Below are 18,377 nucleotides of genomic sequence, written 5' to 3'. Positions count from 1 at the left end.
TTCCGGCAAATGTGTTGCACTCGACCGTGGGTGCGCTACCGTTGGTTACGCGCTAAAGTGGTTTCGCAAGCGTTCAGTCGGCGACGCAAAACTGCCTTGCTGTAACGGCTTGAAATTGTAAGGCGCCAGTAGGCCCCGAAAGCGAAGATGTAAACGTGAATATTCTTGGCGTATCGTGTTATTTACGAGCACATGTCGGAATGATATTTAATAAAACATTAACTAATTGGCACCTACTTCTTGGAGCAACTAACACTTTTCATGTTCACTTTTCACGTGCGTGAGACGCAGAAAATTTTTACTTTAATTGTGCGGTAATTCTATACATAGCATACGTCGGTGATTACAGCAGTGAAATATTCTTTATTTTAAAAATAAAAGAGACGTCAACGTTTTACTTAAAATTAGGAGCACAATATACCAGGTCCACGTATGCTGTTCCTGATCTGAAATGGGTCAACAGAACTTTCTTACCGTCATCGCTGTGCCTAGCCGTGTCGCGCGCTATAGACTCTTCCCAACCATCCTACACTACACGCATGATATTCAGATAGCTAACAGCGTTTTATTCGCTACACTGAAAACAGACAGACAAAATTTATAACCTAGTGCAAAGCGTCATTCTCAGCGACGACAGACTTACATGTGACTCGGTGACAAACTTGTACCTTCTTCTCGTTATGACGCAGTTCTTTACATGTAATAACTGTCAACGTAATAACTAGGAAATGCCGCTAACGTGTACAGGCCCTTACACATTCGTCTGACGTTTTTGTGCCCCAATTGCCCACTATCAAAGCAAATACAAGCAAGAAGTTATAGCAGCGACAGCAATACGATTCGCACACAAGCCTCCAACATGGCGCCGAATCGGTAGCTTCGTCAAAATTCCGACAGATGGCAGCAATTTTGCATAAGGTCTATAGGCTGCTCTACTTCGATAGCTTGTGGTCGTGTTGGCGTGTACCGTACGTGTAATGAAACGCCACACACTTTTCGCTTTTTCCGCATCTCGACGAGCAGGTATACGTACTACGCAGTGGTTCCCCGACATGATGGCGCGTAGTCACTCCGATTGATCGCACTCGCGCTGAGGATCACACGACAAATCAGTTGATACGACACGATGAATCGCAGGCACGGATCGGGACAGCAAGGAGAGCCACTGGCTGGGAGTGAGAGCCAGTGAGAGCGTCGGTGGCACAATAAATACACTCAGTTCGTCGACGTCATTGTTACTAGCGTATCGTCACTCAGGATGGTATGATCGGAATGTATCACACCTATTACGTAGCACTAGTGTCGATGTCGCAGCGTGATCAATCTTCTGTTGAGCTTTCATACGCTGTTTGCCCTCGAAATAAAATTACTTCCACGCGACGGACGCCATTCAAATTTGGCCAAGGAGACCTATGCATACCGAGCAATCGAATGAAGGGCACATCTCGACTTTGAAATTTGATGTCAGTGCTCCTTTAAGTACCGACAACCATTGAAGCGCCGCCGACGAATCTCATTGGCTAACGATCGTTTTCGGTAGCCATGTTCTTCCTAACGCTTTTCAAGCACCTGGTGAAACGCGTCCCCCGCTCACTAATGACGGGGGGTTGGCGGGAGGAGAAAGGCGCGTCACGCTAGCATATTGTCCGCTGAAAGATGCGTGGCTAATGTACTTAGACGTGCGTGGCTTTGTAAATCTTCCAAGTTAGGAAGAAAATGGCGGCAGACGCCGGCTGCGCATGAGAGAGGGCCGGGAAAGGAGGCAGTTGTCGGTCTGTATGATCTGTATTGCTCATGAAATAAACATCTATTCTATTCTATTCTATTCTACTTAGGCAAGAAGGGAAAAATCTAGGGACTTTAGTTCCACTCATGCCAAACGTGAAAACAAAGACGAGATGTGCTTCAGAGAAGTACAGAAGGTCCCTGATGTTTTTCAGTTATGTTTAGGTGTTCTGTGTTGCAATGCGAAATGGCAGCCAACACGCACGCCTTGGTGAAGCGGAGCCTCAAGGCAAAATCTTCAATGTAGAACCTCGGTGAATGCTGGTAGGCACTTTTTGCATGAAGACTCACGGGCATGGTTCGAAAAATCCCTGAAGTGAGCCACGCTGCTCGTCGCCCAAGATGTCTTCTACTACTTTATTTTTTTCCTTATGAGCGCCGCCGGACTCTGTGCTCGCGCGGCTCGCGTTTCTCTGCCGTAGGCAGGCAGGCAAACGCGTCGCCGGCAGCGCCACCGAGCGCCTCTTTGAACGCGTGAGAAAGAAAAAGCAAAAATTACTCTTTGACGCAAAGGAAAGCTGCGAAAGGTACATAAAATACGATTTTCAGTTATACTTATTTGTTTTCAACAATATAAGTCTACCTGCAAGAGTTTTTTGCTCCTGCCACTTGAATGAACCACATCGCTGTTTGGTGACGCTAGCGGTCATACTTTCACGACTTTCAGAGCCAAATTAAAAATATAATTAATTTTTTATTGGACAAAAGCATGCTCGTTACCGCCGATGTGACAAACAATCTTCTCATTTTCACCACAATCAAGAAATTTTTTTTCTTGGTGGTAGACAGTCCCTTTAAAGGGCCCGTAAACAGGCTCCGACTTTTTTTTTACACCCGCCAAACAAGCTCGCTAATCCGTACAGTAGACCGCGGCGATCACGTTTTCCGAATATTACAGCGCTGCGCGCCGCGCAGACCCTTCATTTCGAAAAACAATTTCCGCGCTTCTTTCCTACGCCTGACCAATCCTCCTCGTACGCGCAGTGACGTCAACTCGGCGATCGCCGAGTTGACGTAGCACTGAGGTCGTCGATTGGTCTAAACCAGGTCTCAACAAAGAGTTCTCAAGTTAACGTCAGTTCCTGTTCCCACCCACCGCTACGAAACTGCGCCTTGTTTTTTGGCCCTGCGGTGATGCGGTTTCGGCCACGCAGTTGTCGCGCGTATATTCCTCGCACTGCATAGCAACTGCACGCACTTCGCCTTCGACATGCTGTTCAGTTGCCGGCTGCAAATCGAGCGGGGTGAGGGGAATCTCTGGTAGCTCGGACGGGTCGCGCTTGCTCGCGCGGCAAGCGGGGTTCTCCAGGCTTTTCTCTCGCGCCCCTTCGACGTCTCGGAAAGCAAGCACGCATTCCTGCTGCATTGTGAACTGTCACAAAGGTTTAAAAACAGTGAAGAGCCGAAAACTGCCCGTCAAGTTACGGAGCACGTGCGACAATATAAACAATAAACAACCAGGAGCCGCAGCAAGCGGAAGTGCATTGCGACTGATCGAGCTCGCCCATGACGTCAATTGTTGACGTCGTGTCACGTTGCCGAAGTGGGCGGAGTCACGACGACGGGCTACGCCTTTCCCTCCATGTGGCGGAGAAGGGTGGTGAGGCCGCGCGAAAATTTGAAACCAGCTGAAACGGATGTTCTAACCCCTGTAACTTCCTTATTATAGCACGTACTCGCAAAATTCTTGCGGCAGCATGTTCACATAGCAAAAGTGCGCATATTTCTTTTCATTACAATTTTTGGACATCGGGGTTGTTTACTGGCCCTTTAAGATTATGAACCAACTAGTCCAGCAACGAATTTCGTTAAAGGGGCCCTGCAACACTTTTTCAGCATGGTCAGAAAACACTGCCAATTGGTGGGCGAGGCACCTGGGAACACGCGAGCCAAATATTGTACCGCATCACGCGGCCGGGAATTTACAATTAATGTCATAAACGCAAAGTCCACGGCCATAGGCTGATTTGAACATTATGAGCTCAATAGTTATTGCGGCCGCCGCGGGATGCCCCCACATGCCCGAGTGCTCGCTCATGACCACACTGAAAGTAAGCCACGTGTTCAAAGAAAAAGAAAAAGTGCTCAAGGTCATGACGCACACGTGAATTTCTTCTTTCCCCCATGCCATCCCCCACTGCTTAGCTTCCCGCGCGCTCGTAGGGACGAGAGAAGAGAGAAAGCAATTACAGTGTGGGACAAACCTCTAACTTCGCGCGTACTTGACGGATTCTAAAAGAATTGCGGCAGTCAATTCGTCAGTCAATAAATTCTCTTAATGAAGACATTCGATGATTACTTGGAGAAGTGTTGGAGGGCCCCTTCAACCCTTTGTAGGCTCACCTATATTTTTTACACGATGTTATAAAAACTGGCTATGGTATATAGATATAAACTGCAAAGAAATAGTATAAAACAAATTTTATTAAAATCAAGCCAGTACTTTGCCTGAAAAAAGTGGGACACACATGTCCCACTGACTCGTGAAGGTACCATCATGCGATCACATCACCGGGTATTGAGGATGAAATGGCCGAAACAAGTGACGCAGAGGAGCACTTCTCAGTTGTGCTGAGGAAAGTAGTGCGCACCTCATTTCCAGCAGCAGAACAGCATCTGCACATTCACCTTACAAGGCTTCATAGGGCTGTGGTCTGTTCCTGTAGAGCCTGCTTCACCGCATACACCAACCATTTGTTGTCGGTTTTGTTGTCCCTTTTTCCGCTGTCGAAATTGTCAAGTGCTGATGTTGTCCCCGAATATCTGTCCACTTTTCAAGAGGTGTATGATATCAAGAAAATTATTACCACGCACCGTCATCCACAATTGGGCTTAGCGAAGAGCGTGGCAGTTTCGCGAAGGACTATCCTTCGATGCATATATCAGTCAAGTTACTGCAAAAGTGTACAAAAACATATCATGACTGGGAGCTGAAATCACCTCTCTAGAAAACCAGAAAAAGAGAGAATTACTTGGCATTTTGAATGGCAGGTTTTTTTTATCTGAACGAGAGGAAAATTCAGAAGCTTCCATAAAAAATAGAACAAATTTCAGCAGCATTGTGGCACTACTGCCACTTTCCAAAACTGCGGTAAAACAATTTTTCTCAAGTTTACATAGACTTAGGGGAAATAGCAGCCACTTAGTGTTGCGCTGTGCAACAGGTGATGTGAGAGAGAAATTTTTCTACAGAAGGAAAAGTGGGATGATGGGTCCTGCTGATGCACAAAGGGTTATTGTAAGAATGTGTGAAGTATATACAGTGCCATGGTGCAGTTTTATTGGAAAAACAGAGAAGTGCTATTTTTAATAGTAACAAAAATTATATAGCAAAATTAGTCACACTTGCAGCTTACAAGTGCCGCTTTACTTTTAACAGTAGCTTTTACAACAGCACATAGCAATTCACTGTGGTACCAAGCTTTATTTGGGTGATATATATCTATCACCCTACACACAATAACAAAATATCGCTTTTTAAGAAAGCGTGTGTGATCACTTCTGTTAAAACCACACCATGTTATGGCTGCATTTGTTCTATTTATTTAAATGATTGCTTTCAATGCATCCTTGGTATTATTCTTTGTAGTGATGCGATGCGCACATGACTTCGGGTTGGCTCGCCTCCTGTTATATCGGTAGTGCTTGAAATAAGTTGAAATAAGGATAGGCTGTACCTGGCCAAGTAAAATAACATGGCTCTGTTTCCTGACATTGTGCAGTCGTCCCGTGAGCATGGCAGCGTGCCCGGTGTCGGTGTGTGCCGACCGAACTGGAGGGTGCGATGCTTGCGGCCAGATGCTTCCTGCGCTGCACTGACCCGTGGCCAGCCGCCGCTCAGGCTGAACAGAACTGTGTACCTGACTTCATCAGGGTGAGCTTCACAATATCTCCCGACCACAACCTGGCCAATCAACAAAAGATTTGAATGTCGATCAATTAATTGATCGGTTTGTTGGTTTATGTATGTGAGCTAAATGAACAAAAAAAACAAAAAAATGCAGGCATTTAAAGAAAAGTGAACAGTAGTGTAAATAAACAGTAGCCTATAGTGTACCTGTGACACTTTGCTTGTGCGCATGTATCAGACATATTGAGGCATAAAAATAAATATATTAATAAATCGCAAGTCTAGCAGTGAAGCCAGAAAAGTTTGTAACATTCAATTGCAGTCCAGTAATGGGACACAAATATTTTAAAACATTGCTGGCATATTGTTTTGTTCCTACACACTTGCATATTCTGCCGAGGTTGCAGTTTCTTTCTGCTGGCTGAGGTGCCGTACAATATGAGGTGCCGTACAATGTTGTCATTTTCATATCAACCCTTATTTCATTGTATGCACACTATGGTGAAAAATCAACACCAAAGAATGCTATAGCCTGGTGCAGCAGGTTGTGTACTATCTGTTGTAATGTTCTGCAGTTCCTGTGGTGGACTGCTCTACAGAGAACATGATCCCTGTTCTCTGCAGCACCACATTTTCTCACATTACTCTATCTCGCTTTATTAGAAGTTGGCGCAATGGCTTGTTTGCACCAGCAAAGGTGCTGCTGATAGCATTGCTTGCACTTGCCTGGTAGATGCATGGTTATTTGAACAAAGTGGGAAAAGTAGTGTCGGCCCCATCGCTCTGGCTATACTGCAGGCTTCCAGACATGACACCTCAGTGCTTCTCGATGGGGAATTGTGTGAACAGGAGAGCTCACCGCATGTTATCAGTATTCTTGGCTTCAAGACAGATGCACATGCGGTTACGCTTGTATGTTGGGTGTTGTGTCGCGCGACCCCTGGTGACATGCTAAGACACCAGTGCGGTTGAGCTCTCTATTCATGCTACTGGGTGGAGCTGGGTCTCTTTCCATGCCTCTTTGCTACCACTAGTCCGGCGTGGCCATGCCGGTCATGTGACCCGTGCCTCGCTGACCAATGGCCCTTCTTCCCCCTCCTTAAAACCACCTGCAATAAATGCGGGAGAGCAGTCTCCCGTCAGTTTCGCTGAAGCTTGGTCTATGCGTCGTCACTTTGCGCGCCCTCCCGTCGTTCGGCCTCTCCGTCGGCCTGCCGCGGGTTACGCCGCGCTCCTGCTCTACACAACAGGTGTGCTTGAAGTGCTTTTCCACATCGTATTCCCAATGCAGCAACTTGTCATTTTATAGCTGACTGATCCACCCTGCTGGCCACCTAGTCAAGTGCCTTGAGCACCTTGGCTGAAGTGATTACAAACAGCCAGTTAATGCATCTGTTGTTTCCCTTTGTTTCTATGTTTCCTTTTGTTTCCACGGTGGATGCAACTGCTGTTCATAGTGAGTGGCCCTGCTGTTAAAATATCTGAAGAAGACAGGCAGATTGGGCGAGTTGGCAGGTTTCCACGATAAATATAAAGCAGTGCTTCAGACATGGGACAAAGTAGGAAGAAGGGACACATCAGTGCCGTTTCTGTCACTTGTCGTCTGAAGCAGTGTTTTATGTTTACCATGAGGATATCTGTTGGAAGGAACATTATTGGCCAGAATTGAAGAATAACTTGCGCTTTATTACCAAATGTCTTCTACATCTGGTTTCTGTTACAAAAGAGGGGTTATTCATGGACGAAATAGACTGATAACAAAACCCTTAATGAAACTTGAATTTCAGCTATAACAAATCGACATTTTCATTATATGAAGCAAGAGCTTCCTCATCATGGTGAATAATGTACGAATCATCTGCTTTGATGTGATCTGTTTGGGCATATGTTTCACATTAAACAGTTCAGGCTGTCAAGAAAACAAGCAAGTACCAAGAATGAATCTCTCGTCAGATACACCGCAACAGACTTCCTTCACATATTATTGAAAATGAGTTCTGCGGAATCCCGCAAGGCGGCAGAAAGCGTTAAGAAAGGGAAAATTGACAACCACCCGTTTGTAGCACAAAGTCGAAGAAATATGTGTTCACGTGCTTCGAATTGTTGATGCATACGCCCTCACTCTGGCAATGGCTAGCTTCCTGGTTAGCTCAATTGGTAGAGCGACCGCCCCGGAAAGGCATTGGTTCTGTGTTCGAACCCCAGATCAGGGCGAATTTTTCAGTGACTATGAGGCTTTCTTTCTGTTGTGGCTTCGTGCTACAAACGGGTGGTTGTCAATTTTCCCTTTCTTAGACCAAGCACCGAAGATGGCATCCTGTAAGCAGTTGTTGGCACTAGGACATTCTGAGTGGGATGCAACGCTGCCACACTGTAACAGTGACTAATTTATTTATGAATGAGGAGGTTAAGATCGCTGGTAATCACCATGTTGTTGTGACAATGATATTACAAAATGAAGCAATATTTTCTAGCTACTCGTGCTACTGCAGTAGGTATTTAGGTTGCACTGCAGGAGCCTTACACGCACTTATGTCCCTCAGATGATCACCTTAAGAGAATTTGTTGCTGGGCTAGTTGGTTCAAAATGCTAAACTTCAGAGTGCAAACTCCAGAGCACTCTGTTTCCAATAATGCATCACTTCATTTACCTCTGCAGAGTAGGTCCTCTGCCTGTGAGCCAGTGCCTACTTGTATTAGAATTTTGGAAAGGAGTGGGAATTCGGTGGCCAGAGAACCTATGGAAGAGTGCCATATCAGAAAGAAAAGACGTGATACTTCTGTAATGTTGCGCATCAAAGAAAAGGAATTTTCAGATTTGATGTTCTAATCTGCATTGTGGCAATTTTTTTTTTTCTTTCTGGTTATGATGGGCGGTGTGCTTACACATGCCAACTGTCCGTATGTAGGGAAGCTTTTCCCACAGTAAAGATAGTTGTGAGTTGTCCTGTGCTGTGCGTGTTCTATATCCCGTGCCGGCGCTTAGTACATGATTACCGTTGAAGTGAACCTCGAAAAAAGCTGCTCTCAAGATAAACACCAGCAGCAACCTGTTTCATAATGATAGTGGGTTTCAAAATAAAAACTTTAAAACCCCACTGCTGTTGGATAGCCTTTACGATATAGTCTATCCCGGATATATCGAATCTAAAGGGGATCGCAAAAATGTTTGATATATAGGTAATTTGATATATAAAATGTTTTAGATATAGAAAACAGTTCAAAAGAAATTTACAGCTGTTAAATATTCACAGTAATTCGATATATGCGAATTTGACTTAACATTTGAATAAGCGTGGCGCTGCTGCTGGCTTTACTGTATGCAACCATATCTCGTCAACAATAACTATGCGCTGGTCATATAACAGCAATGCATGTCCTAAGGCTTCTTGCTTACTGTGCATACTTCAGGTGTTCAGGCAAACAAGACAAAGGCCTTCATGGCTACCATTTGTTGCATTCTGAGATTTTCATCACTGGGTTATATGGTCAGCGCACACTGGACACAGAACATTGCAGCTGGACACAGAACATTGCAAAAGAAAAAACATTTGGTACTCATTTGGTTAAGCGCAAAGTACCATCATTTGCCTTGTCTGAGTAACATCTGTGTGAGCAACCTTGATGTCATTGTTGCTTGGCTCGTCACTTGCAGGCATCGTCCCTTGCCGTCCTCGACACGTTCGAGGAGACACGCTAGCAACGGGAACAGCCACAACATCGTCTTCTCCAGTTGGCCTTGTCACTGCAGCAGCTTTGACAAGCAGCCAGCATCGCTCTTGGGAAGACTGCGGGGAAGTCGTAGCCAAAGCCATTATGGTAGCCATAATAAGTGTCGAAAGAGCCAAGACAGGACTCTTTTGCATACTAGTGCCAAAGAACACTACAAGACACACCGGGGCATCAAGCTAAAAACAAGACAGAAAAGCGGGACAAGGACAGCAGATATTGAAGACCAGGTTTCGAAATTCCACGGTGTGTGCACTTTTATTCTCCTTAGTTGCAGTGTGTGAATGTACATGTAATTTCACAGTAACACAATGTCTGTCAAAAAATGAGTGTCTTAATTTGTTCCCGCGGACTTATGCAACCAGTGCAATGAGTACTGAAAAGGATACATGGAGACATACTTCTACATGGTGCATTTCTGTAGTTGCTTTTTATAACATATACTTTAAAGAGTTCTCTATGCATACAGTGCATTCATTGGCAAGACATCAAAGTGCCTTCCAGTTGGTTAAGAAACTTTATGTAAACTGTGCAGACTCTGAGCAATCCACAGCAATACTGAACTTAGGTTATGTTGCAGTTGTGCTAGATGTATAGCATTAAATGTATTTAATGTTTTAGCTAAATAAGTTAGCTTCACCCCAGGACTTAAAGGATACTGATTGCGATAACTCCTACTGCGCATTAGACAGCTGCATAAGCTGAGGCTTTTAGTTTTGTTGGCCATTTATATAGAGGTGAACATTAGCTTGCTAAATTAATTTGCAAGCATGGCATCATGCATGCAGAGGCAAAAATGGAATGATCTTCCTGAATGACTGCAAACACTGAACGTTGCAACACTGGCATGCTGAACAGCACAGACGGAGGTCGGAAAACATAATATGTTTCCTTGATGACATCTGGATTTGAGCACTAAAAAAAAAATGAACACATGAGAAACAACAGGACAAGTGCTTAGAACTGATTTATTGCATTGGTTTGCAATGAGATATATAGCATAGCGATGGGCAGACGATATCTAGACAAGACCACTGATCAAGCTACAGACGAGTTGTATGTCCAATCTGTGCATCACTCTGCTATATGTCTCAGCCTTCAAATGCGTCCCGTCACCATTTTGTGATGGCGATGTCACTTCATTCTGCCACTGGCGGTCGGCCGTTGCTAATGCGGCAAAGGTCGTTTTCGTATTGTACTTGATCGACTCGTTTTGCAAAATGTGCTTTTTGAATAATATCTCCGTGTCATGAAATCAGCCTGCATTGTAAAATTCGTTCGTATCACCCTAAAAACAGCGACATACCACGTTGTCCAGGCGTGTGGCAAAACTGCACGTTACTTCAGCCGCGTCACTGCGTGACAGTGCACTGCCGCTAGGTCTACAGGTTACCATGCAATAGGAATTGTTTTGTTTTTAGCCGTGTCTTGCACATTTTAACACGAAAGCATCGCCTTGTCAGGTTTGTGAAAGCGCTCTTTAGTCCGGCCTCCGCACAAGCCGTGTGCGGAAAACACTTGACCTCTCCCACCGGTACAGATGCTGGTGCCAGCAACTGATGCAGAAACCACTCGCAGCCACAGAGTACGAGAGAGAAATCCATGCAGCAGATGAGGAACTCGCGACTTGAAGGGAGTGCACCCTTATCTACCACATCGTTCACAAAAGTTGAAGGAGGAGGAGAGGTTGAGAAAACAGCGTCTTTTCCTCCTCATGTGTAAAGTGTTGTGGGCACCAATTTGGTTGTACAAAGTTATGTAATTAAAAACAGTTTGGCCTCTGCATTTTCTCATTCTTTATAAGGCAACGAGGGAACAGCGCTTCACCAGCCTAGCTCAAATAAACGCTTTCATGCCCCTATCTCGTAACAATATGCTTAGGGATTTTCTGGAACTTTGTAACTTTGCCTGAAATTATTGGAAAAATATTCTAGAGTTGTATGAACAATATTTTTTTTGATTCACATTTAAGCTTTAATACAGTTGAAACCAGATTGAACAAAGTGATGGGGATGCTCGAATTATTTCATTAAATCGGGAAGTTTGTGAAATAGAGAAAAAGATTTGTCAAAATGTCCTTCAAAATGTACAATTGTAAGGTATAGCGACACCCAAAAGCTAATGCTGTATTTTATTTGCCACTAATGCACGCCGAGCAAATGAAAGGTCTGCGGCAGCGGCCCGGACTTTTCCCATGTTCCCGTGTCCAGGTGATCCAGGCCAGTTAGACAGTCACGTGAAGCCAGGACAAACTGCCGATATGCTAAGGCGGAGAGAACATTGCCCAAGCAATAGAGTTGCGAGGAGGCGAGCCTTCCCTTGCTTAAGCCATAACATAACAAAAGCAACCACAGCAATGTTCCTGTTGAAGCATATACAGAGACCGCTGCCCCTAGCCCCATATGATACGTTAGAGTGCTAGCGACTGCCGAGTCCGTAATTCTGTGCATGGGTGCAGCGTGCAGCCTAGCCTCATGATTAGATCGGTTAATGTTTCAGCATTAGAGTGTTGGAGCACACACATCAAGGAAAACCCGTTTGTGTTAAAATGAGAGATAAATCACTGCATTTTTACTCACCTACTTCAGAAAAAACTTCGTTAAATTGGGTTTGGTGCCAAGTGAGATTCATTAATTAGGGCTGATGACGACATCAAACCCTATGGGTATCTGCCGTGGAATAGAAGTTTCTTCGTTAGATCGGAAACTTCGTAAAATAGGGTTTCATTAGATCTAGTTTTAACTGTATTCGAATTTGCTTTGCACCCAAACTTTACTATTTGCACAGCTCTACTTAAAATCAATTTTCTGAGGTACCTGGCTCCCCAGGCAAACCTTGTTTCCAATTTTCTCTATCTTAATTGCTTTCTTGTTGATACGGCACCTATTGTTATTGATTGCATTGCTGGAATATTTTCCTTGAAACTGTGGAACATTGGGAGTACCACTGTGGAGCTGCATTACTTTCATTACAGGTGCCATTTACAAAAGCATGGTGCAGACAGCTGGCACTGGCCTGCATTGGGATGGTAATGGTGGCACAGTTACAATATTCTATATGTATCTTGCCGTAGCTTCAGCAAATTCATTAAATTCCTGCCTTCCACAGTGCGATTGTTCAGAACATTATCTCTATTCAGCGTTCCTACCAGACATACATTTTAGCATACTCTATCCACTTGTCTTGAAACTCTTGTGCATTAGGTTATATTGTTCATGAATTAATGAGCAATTTGATAGATAGGTGCAAAACTTCAGTTATATGTGCAGCAAGGCACAATCGTTTTGTACAATCATAGCATGTGGAAAGGCTTTTGTGCAATTGGGGCAAATGTACAGTGGCTTTCGTGGTGCAGGGCAGCCACTGCTGAGCGAAGGAATGGACAACATATCACCAAGCAGCTTGTCACAGCGAAATGGACTGGAGTCCCGGAAAGATGATTTCTGGGAGGCCCTCAGCTCCAACTACAACTACCTCATGAATGATGAGCTCATTGCCACATGCAGGGTGAGAGTTGCGTACTTTATTCAGTCACCAGGCAGTGCATCCCTATGAGCCATCAGGCATGGGATAGAGAGGTCATAGTGGAATTGTTTACTGTGCACTGGAGGCTGTATGAAGCATGATGTCCTTTCTTGGCTTTATGACTGCAGAGTCTTTCGTTGTTTTCGAAGGAAAGCCTCCTTTGCCTACCTCCTCAGGGTCTGGCATGTCATCAGTATTGCAGCGTAAAACACTTATGAGTTTCAGAAGGTAGGATCATGTTGTATGTGTCTGGTATTGCCAAGAGGCTTGCTTAGCGTACGGCCTACACTGCTGCGGCATTACACAGTGTCTAAACCGGCCCACACCATAAACCTTACCATCGTCCTTACATTGAGGACGAGGTTTAGGATGACTAAGCAACCACATAAGACATAGTGAATGCTTTTTTTTTTTTCATATATACAGGAACTTTATAACCAACATTTCTTAGCAAGAACATGTATCTTAACCTCTTCACTACCAAGCAAAGATGTAGCCAGGAAAGAGAGATGCAGTTTGCAGAACCTTATTTCATGTGGTTTTACGAGTGCAAAGAAAAGAATATTGCAGCAAATATTTAATTTTCCAAGAGTAAAAATGGGGATCCGCGAATGGGCAAAAAAAGTTTAGTTGCAAGTATGGCAACAACACCGCCGATAAATGCAAGTTCTGGTTTTCAGTGCTTTAAAATTTTTTTTTAACATTTCCGAAGAACGATAGCATTACTTTTGTTCACACTGCTTTGCATGCAAAAAAAAATATTTATTGCAAAACTTTAAGCAGTGAAAACTAAGCAGCCACGTGCTGCACAATCTGCCCACTGTCATTCCGTTTTGTTTGAGCACCAGCCGCTAATGTTGGCTTCATCTGCTCACTCTCGGAGTATGAGTAAAGGATACTCTGGGCGACAGAGGCGCGAGTTTTCAATGACACTGAGCTGTTTGCTGTTGTGTAATTTGATTAATAAGTCATGTCCATAAATGTGGACGCAGGTGTAGCAAAGAGGATAACTTAAAATGTAGCACACAACTACATCGCTACGGGGACACAGGTTTACATCTTAGAGCTCTTTGACTGCATGTTAGGTTAGCACTTCACATTGCATCAAAGCACACTGGGAACATGGTAGGAGAGCGCACGCCATGCACACAGGATGTCGCCTTAAGTGTCCTCTATTTTCCCTGGAGTTGCTAGAGAAATGGGTGTCTTAATTATTGTCCAATGAGAACCCTGGATTCTAAAATATTCATCTCCAATGGGAAAGTGCCGCAAAAAGGATATGCCCGCCTCTACAAAATTTATGGGTTAAACCAGTACACTAGACACCTCCAGTGACTACAGTACAGAGATGGACACAGAATGATGGGCACAGAGAAAGGCACAAAACAACACAATGAAGTGGCATTGCACAACACAAGTTTTGTGAAAGCTCCTCCACAAAAGGGCTAACCACATGCCGATTGGTCTGATCAGCACGGTAGTGTCATTGGCGGACTAAAGAGTGTTCTTGGCCAAGCCGACTGGCCATATTGGCTTGAACATGAAATACAGCACTGCCATCTTGGGAAATACTCAGTTGACGCATTCTCACAAGGAAAGCTGTCACTTGATACTCGTGCACTTTGTATGACGAAGCCCATAGTGACGTCGTGGGCCAATTGCTTGACTAAAATGAAGACACATTGCAGGTTTGGTAAAAGTAGCTATCACACTTGTGTGTACAAAAGAAGGGGAAATTAAGGGCTCAATTTCTTTGCACTCCCCTGTACTTTCCGTGGCTTGATTGTGTGTTAGTTCTCATTAACTTTGTATATCACTTGTGTATGGCTTCCTTTTCCTTCAGTGCCCACTATCCCACTAGGCCTGTGCAGCACGCTTGTTTACTGGCATCATGCCTCGCGCAGCATCAGTCACAGGAACGAATGATGAGAGCTTCTCTGTCTTTGTTAGGAGGCAAGTGGGGAACTGGACCTGGATGAAGAGGCACGAGTGTCTCCACCACGGGAGACACTTTCGTTTGCCGAGTTTGTCCGGCAGTTCAACTTGCTGCACGACTGGCTGCATCAGCTGCAGTCGTCATTGCTCGACTCGGCCTCGGACCACAGAGCAGAGGTGGCTGAGGTGAGTAGTAGTGCAACTGCTCCACACGCAAGCACGCATTGTTAGCAAGCACTCAGATCCGGCTAGTTGGTACTGATTTGTAGCTCTCGAAAGTGCAAATTAAACGACACCACGAAAGAAGAAAGGACAAGCGCTAATTCATATTTCTTACTTAACCCACCTTACCTAATATATTTCATGTCCTTTTATAGTCAAACCGCATTAATTTGGCTTTCAGTAGTTCGGAAACTTGGTTAATTCGGACGCGCAATTGGGTCCCGTCAAACACGTACATAAGCCTATGACACGAAACTCCAATTAATTTAAACGTATTTGGTTGTACTTCATTCAATGCAGACAGTTCCCAGAGCTCAGATGCATGCGAGTCACAAGATCGGATGGCACTTGAGGGTGTCCGAATCGCACCGCCAGCGACAGTGTCTTTGAGTGGCATGTACCAATCTCAAAGGCAATGCTTGCATGTCCTTGGAGTGCCGAAATACAGTGAGCTAGAAGCCCAAAGGCCGGAAACACATCAAGGCTGCCATGTTTATTTGGTACAGGTCCGCCGATGATGATGGCAATGTGAACTGCGCCGTCTCGTTTCAGGCTGTATGCAAACACCGTTTTAATTCTATTATGTCGCACATTTGCAGCGCTTTGCGCTCAGCCCGCTCCGAGGATGGTCCCAATTAAACTGGCTCATGGCCAAATACTGTATAACCGAAATAAGGAGAGCTTCATGCCATAATCTCTGCTATACTATGGTTTAATCCTAGAGTGTTCACAAGCAAGCTGGTGAAATTTTAGCGCATTTGGTCGAGCACTTAATTTGTAATTGATTTTTTTATAAAGATGTGAGCGGCCTGAAAGTTGGGCAACTCTGGCACACTCATGAGCCCTGAGGTAACAAGCTGCTTGCTGTGTGAGCGTCTGCATTCAGGTGAACAATTGTCCCATGGTCAGCTGCACATGGTTCAGCTTGACATTGAAACTGAACGATTTACAGCGGCTGTAGCTTTGGTACAAGACAGCTCTACTCCATGCAGCACATGACGTCAGACACGCCATGGCAATATGGCGGTCGCCGGTGGGGTTTATATCCAGCAACTTTATTTTGCGCTGAAATATCCTTTTACAGTCCGTTTTTCATATATGTACAATGACAATAGACCCTCTACTTCGATTTTTCACTAAATACCGCAAATTGTTGGGTGACCATGGCATGGCTCCTTTAAAGAATGCATGTGCTTTTCAGGGCCAGAGAACAAGTCCAAATTAGCCAGCTTTTCGTGCAATGATAGGAAAGTCACACGTACCATTGTACATGTGACACCGCATTGATCGCAGGCCTTAAGAAAAGCGTGGTCGCCATCCGCTATTGCGTTGTTTGCTACCAAGGCTTCAGTAGCTGTGGCAAACTAATTTTGTTTTTACTTGGTGCACTTGAACTGCGTGAGTGCTATCAATGATCATGTCGACAGCGACTGCAGTTCTGTCTACAGTGGCTGCGGCAAACAGTAGTTTCGTTTTTTCTGCATGTCTTCACAACTGTGTAGTCGGTCACCATCCATGATTGTACACTGATGGTGGCTGACAAACTGCAGTTTCCTCTCAGCTTGGTTTATGCAGGCTACATGCACCTTCATAACTGCGTGGGCACTCTGGTTGCATCGCTAGGGCAGTAATTTCGTTTCGACCCCATGTGCACAGGCCAGAGAATACGTAGGCTGCGCGAGTTCCTTCAGAACTGCGTGGACGCTGTTTACGATCACATCAATAGTGGCCACTGTTTCTTCCGCAGCAGGTGCAGCACACATTAGCTAAGCTTTGACTTGGTGCAATGCACACACAATGTCACAAAACTCAAACATGGCGGAAGCTGTTGAAAATGAAGAGCGTTTTAGCCACGGTCCACTTGCTGGCATGAAACTCGCCTGCCACGTCGTGTCGCATGAACGATCTGTTGCTGGCCAAACTGCAGGTGAAAAAGTTGTTCTGTGCGCATGGTGGTAGTAGTAGTGCCGGCCATGGCGGTAGTGTTTGCAGAGCACGTTTTGGAGGAACTTAGACTCTTGCACCACAGTCAAATTATGAAAGAAGTCTCGGGATGACGATGATTTTGGCTTTACGTTGCTCTTATGCACAATAAGAACATGATTTTAGTATTCTTGCGGCAAATAAATGTGTACTGATGTAAGTTGTTCATTGTTTTCTTGGTACTCGTGATAATTCAGCACTTTGTTAATTCAGACATTTCTTGCGGTCCCATGAAATCCAAAATAACGAGATTTTATTGTAGCTGATACATGTTCTTGATACACATTCACACAATTGGACATTACCCTGGCGATAGTATGTCTTCTTTTTCTCTTTTAGATGCGATGTATCTCTTGCTCGGGGGTATGTCACGCGGCGTGGTAATCCGCACGCGGCATAGTACGCACTCACACTACGCATGCACGACTCTCCTCCTTCCCTCTCTCCAACAGCTGCGCGTTACTCTCTCCACTTCTCTACTAGCACCTGCTTGCGCTTCTCCTGCGTTCTCGCTTCTGCTCTCACGGCGCATGCGCTATTCTCCTCCTCTAGTCTCCTCTCCTTCAAGTGCTAGAGCGCTGCGCGCGTTCAGTCCAGCGCTTGCCTCGGTTGGCTCCTCTGAAATGCGGGCTCGACATGCCAAAATTCTCTCCTGCGCAGCGCCGCGATGAGGGCCAGCGCATGCGCGTCCCCTCCCCCTCTCTCCTCTCCTACGCTGCCTCTCTCTCGCGCGCCTGTCGACCGCGTTCCCCGCACGCCCTGTGAGAATATACGGCCAGGCTAGAGGGAAGACACGACGCGCGTAGTGTTCCTCTTCGCGCTCCATGACGCGAGGTCGGTAGCATGCCCAGTGAAGGCCAACGGAACGGGATCGTGCAAGTGCTCCGGCTTCGCATCGCCTCATGGAACCCTTTATTTTTTTATTCCAGAGGGCCACAGATATATACTATTCAGTGTTGCCGCCAATTAAAATCTGACTTAAAAGTAATGCTTCTCCTGTGTTCTTCTTTCATGGCGTCGTTTAAGTTGTGCTTTCAGGAGCTACCCACTGTTACATTAAATACGTTTACTGCCATACATGCCTGCAAGTGGTCGCAGCATGCTTTTAATGGAAGAGCGAACAAAGGAGACACAAGGATACTGCTGTTCGTGTCTCTTTCTTTCATTTGCCCGTCTGAAGTTTGCTTTAACAATTCAACTCGCAACATCACCAACTAGCCCTGATGCAAGCCGTTCTATTTTGTATATGTGTCCGTGCTTTTAAAAGTGAATGTGGAGGCAACAGAATGGAAATTTTTTCTGTTTCTTCCTTTTTTAATAGCACAGGAACGGGAATGTAAGTTCGCAG

The 18,377-nt window shown here is 45.1% G+C and overlaps 1 protein-coding gene across 3 annotated transcripts in view; it reads left to right on the top strand.

Annotated features, from left to right (window-relative positions):
* LOC119374082 (uncharacterized) overlaps nucleotides 1–18,377 on the top strand; it is a 471,916-nt gene that overhangs the window by 200,948 nt on the left and 252,591 nt on the right. For all 3 annotated transcript variants that reach the window (XM_037644139.2, XM_037644141.2, XM_037644140.2), the window contains 4 exons: nucleotides 5,508–5,659; nucleotides 9,291–9,610; nucleotides 12,720–12,871; nucleotides 14,840–15,010. In XM_037644139.2, the coding sequence (XP_037500067.1) occupies nucleotides 12,743–12,871; nucleotides 14,840–15,010 (300 nt within the window). In that variant the 5' untranslated portion in view covers nucleotides 5,508–5,659; nucleotides 9,291–9,610; nucleotides 12,720–12,742. The remainder of the gene's footprint in view (nucleotides 1–5,507; nucleotides 5,660–9,290; nucleotides 9,611–12,719; nucleotides 12,872–14,839; nucleotides 15,011–18,377) is intronic.

This window comes from Rhipicephalus sanguineus, chromosome 11, assembly GCF_013339695.2.
Source record: "Rhipicephalus sanguineus isolate Rsan-2018 chromosome 11, BIME_Rsan_1.4, whole genome shotgun sequence".
NCBI lineage: Eukaryota > Metazoa > Arthropoda > Arachnida > Ixodida > Ixodidae > Rhipicephalus > Rhipicephalus sanguineus.
The sequence above is the reverse complement of the archived record's forward strand: the minus strand, read 5'-3'. Positions and strand labels throughout refer to the sequence as shown.